The 3,986-nt window shown below is 39.5% G+C and overlaps 1 protein-coding gene across 1 annotated transcript; it reads left to right on the top strand.

The window, feature by feature from the left end:
* The first annotated feature begins 2,208 nt into the window (after window positions 1-2,208).
* LOC124991081 (olfactory receptor 2A2-like) lies at window positions 2,209-3,138 on the top strand. The gene has a single exon (XM_047561790.1). It carries the CDS (start codon window positions 2,209-2,211, stop codon window positions 3,136-3,138), a length of 930 nt encoding a protein of 309 aa, XP_047417746.1.
* The last annotated feature ends 848 nt before the right edge of the window (window positions 3,139-3,986 follow it).

Below are 3,986 nucleotides of genomic sequence, written 5' to 3'. Positions count from 1 at the left end.
CTATATTAACATATTCAACATCACTAGCAATCAGGAAAATGAAAAACAAAACTACATTGAAATTTCACCTAACTCCAGCCAGAGTAGCAATTATCGAGAATACAAATGATAATAAATGTTGGGGAAGATGTGGAGGAGACAATCACACGTGTACATAGTTGGTAGAACTACAAATTAGTACAACCAGTCTGGAAAGCAGTATGCGGAGTCCTCAGAAAACTAGAAATGGAGCCTCCATATGACCCAGCTATCCCACTCCTTGTTATCCAAAAAGACCTAAAATCAGCATGTGATAGGGCCATGGAGCTACATCAGTGTTTATAGCAGCACAATTCACAATAGCCAGGCTACATTATCAGTCTAGGTGCCCATCAATAGACCAATGGATAAGAAAAATTTGGTATATGTACACAATGCAGTTTCTAAATTTTTAAAAATTTGTTCTAATTAGTTATACATGAAAGTAGAATGTATTTTGACACATTGTACACAAATGGAGCACAATTTCTCCTTGCTCTGGCTGTACATGGTGCAGAGTCACACTGGTAATATAATCATACATGTATATAGGGTTATAATATCCATCTCATTCCACCATCCTTCCCACACCTCCTCCCCTCCCCACACTCCCCTCTGCACAATCCAGAGTTCCTTCATTCTTCCCTCCCCCAACCTCCCATTATGAATCAGCAACCACTTATCAGAGAAAACATTCAGCCTTTAGTTCTTTGGGTTTGGCTTATTTCACTTAGCATGATATGTTCCAGCTCCATTCATTTACCTGCAAATGCCATAATTTTAGTCCTCTTTAGGGCTGAGTAATATTCCACACAATGGAAGAAGAAATAAATTATGGCATTTGCAGGTAAATGGATGGGATTGAAGAACATCATGCTAAGTGAAATAAGACAGACCCAGAAATTCAAGGGTCAAATGTTTTCACTGATATGTAGAAGTCAGACAAAAATAAAGAAGGGGATGGTGAGAATCCCATGAAAATAGAAGAGAACGGTGGAGTAGAGAAAGAGGATTAAAGGGTGGGAAGAAGACTAGAAATAGGGAAGAATGGTAGAAGGAATCTGATCAAACTCTCCTATGTACATATATGAAAAAACCACGATCTCACCTTTACATATATCCTTAAGGCACTAATTTTTAAGAATCTATAAATAAATAGAAGAAAGGTAGGTAGATAGATAGTCATGGATAGGTTAATTTGTGTACAAAATTGTCAACTAATAAATATAAAAGTAATGAGACCATTAGGGCCAAACATTTTCAATCATTATTAGTAATAATTAGGTCAAGCATGACAATCAGTAAAGAAATTAGTGACTAGTTTTGTCATGAGGAACAAGATATTTATGTAATAATTTTAATTGATGCCTCAGAAATTAATTAGGGAAAAATAATAACTATTCAGTGGAGATACCTGGGGAGCATCATCTTCACCAAGTGATTCAAGTTAGGTTTGTCCAAAAATGGGAAAAATTAATATCATGCACCTGCTCATAATGCCCTGAGCCTCCTCTTTATTTGGTTGTAGAAAGTGAATAATCTGAACCAAAGCATTGTACACTCCCAATTTGAGGAACATTTCAACTAAAAACTGCTGCACCCTCTTCAAAATTTCAGTGTCTGGAAAGACTAGGTAAATACTGCAGATGCCAGAAAACTAAAGACAGGTGATATCAAATGGAATGTGCGTTCTTGGACTTGGGCGTAGACAGATGGGGGTGAAGGAAAATACTGAATATTAGAGAAAAGAAACATGTCAATGCTGATTTTCCTGACTTTTACAATTATAGTATGACTAGTTTAGTGAATATCCTTTTTCTTAGTGAAAAGATGAGAGATTTATGGGTAAATGGACATCACATCCACAACTTAATTTCAAATGGTTCAAAAAATGTATAGACAGAAAGAGTATAAGATAAAAAAGAAAATAAGAAAAAAAGGTACGCTGAATCTAGGTGAAAGTATGTGGAGTCGTTTGCATAATTCCTGATTTTTTCTATAGGTTTAAATCTCTTTCATGATAAAGTGTTCAAAACAGAAAGATAGCAGCTGTTGGGAAGCGGAGAAGCCGCCAAACAGGAACGAGTGTCCATTTCTCTGAGTCCATTTTGAGATAGATCGATCTAATTTTCATTGATTCTCCAGCTCTGATCTTCTTGTCACACTTCACTCCCAGGTGGTCACTAAGGAATGGGAGGCAACCAGTCATGGGTCACAGAATTCATCTTGGTGGGATTCCAGCTCAGAGCAGAGATGGAGGTGTTCCTCCTCTGGAGCTTCTCCCTGTTGTATATCTTCAGCCTGCTGGCCAATGGCGTGATCCTGGGACTCATCTGCCTGGACCCCAGACTGCACACCCCCATGTATTTCTTCCTCTCACACCTGGCTGTCCTTGACCTGTCCTACGCTTCTAACAATGTCCCTAAGATGCTGGCAAACCTCATGAACCAAAGAAGAACCATCTCCTTTGTTCCGTGCATAATGCAGACATTCCTATACTTGGCATTTGCTGCTACCGAGTGCTTGATATTGGTGGCCATGTCCTATGATCGGTATGTGGCCATCTGCCACCCACTACATTATGCTGTCATCATGAGCTGGAGAGTGTGCACAGCCCTGGCGGTCACTTCCTGGTCATGTGGATTTGTTCTCTCCCTAGTGCACACAGTTCTCCTCCTGAGGCTGCCCTTCTGTGGGCCCCGAGAAGTCAACCACCTGTTCTGTGAGATCCTGTCTGTCCTCAAGCTGGCCTGTGCTGACCCCCGGATCAACCGAGTGGTCATCCTTGCGACCTGTGTGTTTGTCTTAGTGGGGCCTCTGTGCTTAATGCTGGTCTCCTACACACACATCCTGCTGGCCATCCTGAGGATCCAGTCAGGGGAGGGCCGCAGAAAGGCCTTCTCCACCTGCTCCTCCCACCTCTGCGTGGTCGGGCTCTTCTTCGGAATAGCGATGGTGGTTTACATGATCCCAGACTCCCATCGGCGAGAGGAGCAGGAGAAAATGCTGTCGCTCTTTCACAGTCTCTTTAACCCAGTGCTGAATCCCCTTATCTACAGCCTGAGGAACTCGCAGGTGAAGGGTGCCTTCCACAGAGCTTTGCAGAAGAGGTCCCAGTGAGGGGGATGGGGTGTTGGATGTGTAGGACTTTCCTCTTAAACGTGTCATTTGCTGAAGCAAAAACTCAGGAAATTTTCCCAAATAGAAGTTGGACATAAAAATGGTAATCGTTTAAACAGAATTTGAAATTTTGCTTCTATTTTCAATTTCACTTCTATCTACTCTAATCTAAATTATTTTTTTTCTTCTACTTGCTTAGGGCTTAGTTTGATTTTCTAGAAGGCCTAGAAATGGGATAAAATTACAGTGAAAACATTATTATGATTTACTCAATCCACCACCCCTTCCCACTGAAAACTCTCTAGGCAGATTAACTTGGTATCTGGATTAAATTCCAATGTTGACGGTCACACCTGTTTGGAGAGTGGAATACTATTTTCCCTGATATTTGCATCAATTTCTAGACATTTTATTATAAATTAGTCATTTTTGAAATGAAAATAGGCTAAACCAAAAGCAAACCAAAGAAATAAAATGATGTAAATTAGAATGAATATAAATGAAATTGAAAATCCTAAAACAAAAACGAAAATAAATTCAGTTTTTTGAAAATAGCAACAAAATTGACAATTTTGCTAGACTGCCCAGCAGAAAAAAAGAAAACAGACTCCAATTACTAAAATCAGAGTTTCAAAGGAACTTTGTTGTCAGCCTTGTAGATACAAAATGTATTGTCACGGAATGCCATGAACAGCTGTATGCCAACAACTAAAAACATAGATCTAAGGACAAATTCCTAGAAAGACACAATCTACCAACTCACTCAAGACTATATAGGCAATCTGAATAGATTCATAATAAGTAAAAAGGTTAAGTTAGTAATTTTGAAACTTACCAGATAAAGCTGT

The sequence above is a fragment of the Sciurus carolinensis genome, chromosome 8, assembly GCF_902686445.1.
Source record: "Sciurus carolinensis chromosome 8, mSciCar1.2, whole genome shotgun sequence".
Lineage (NCBI taxonomy): Eukaryota > Metazoa > Chordata > Mammalia > Rodentia > Sciuridae > Sciurus > Sciurus carolinensis.
This window is presented reverse-complemented; position numbering and strand designations above follow the sequence as displayed.

What these genes read in the sequence shown, in the direction of transcription:
- LOC124991081 (XM_047561790.1), top strand. Translation starts at nt 2,209, where the DNA reads ATGGGAGGCAACCAGTCATGGGTCACAGAATTCATCTTGGTGGGATTC.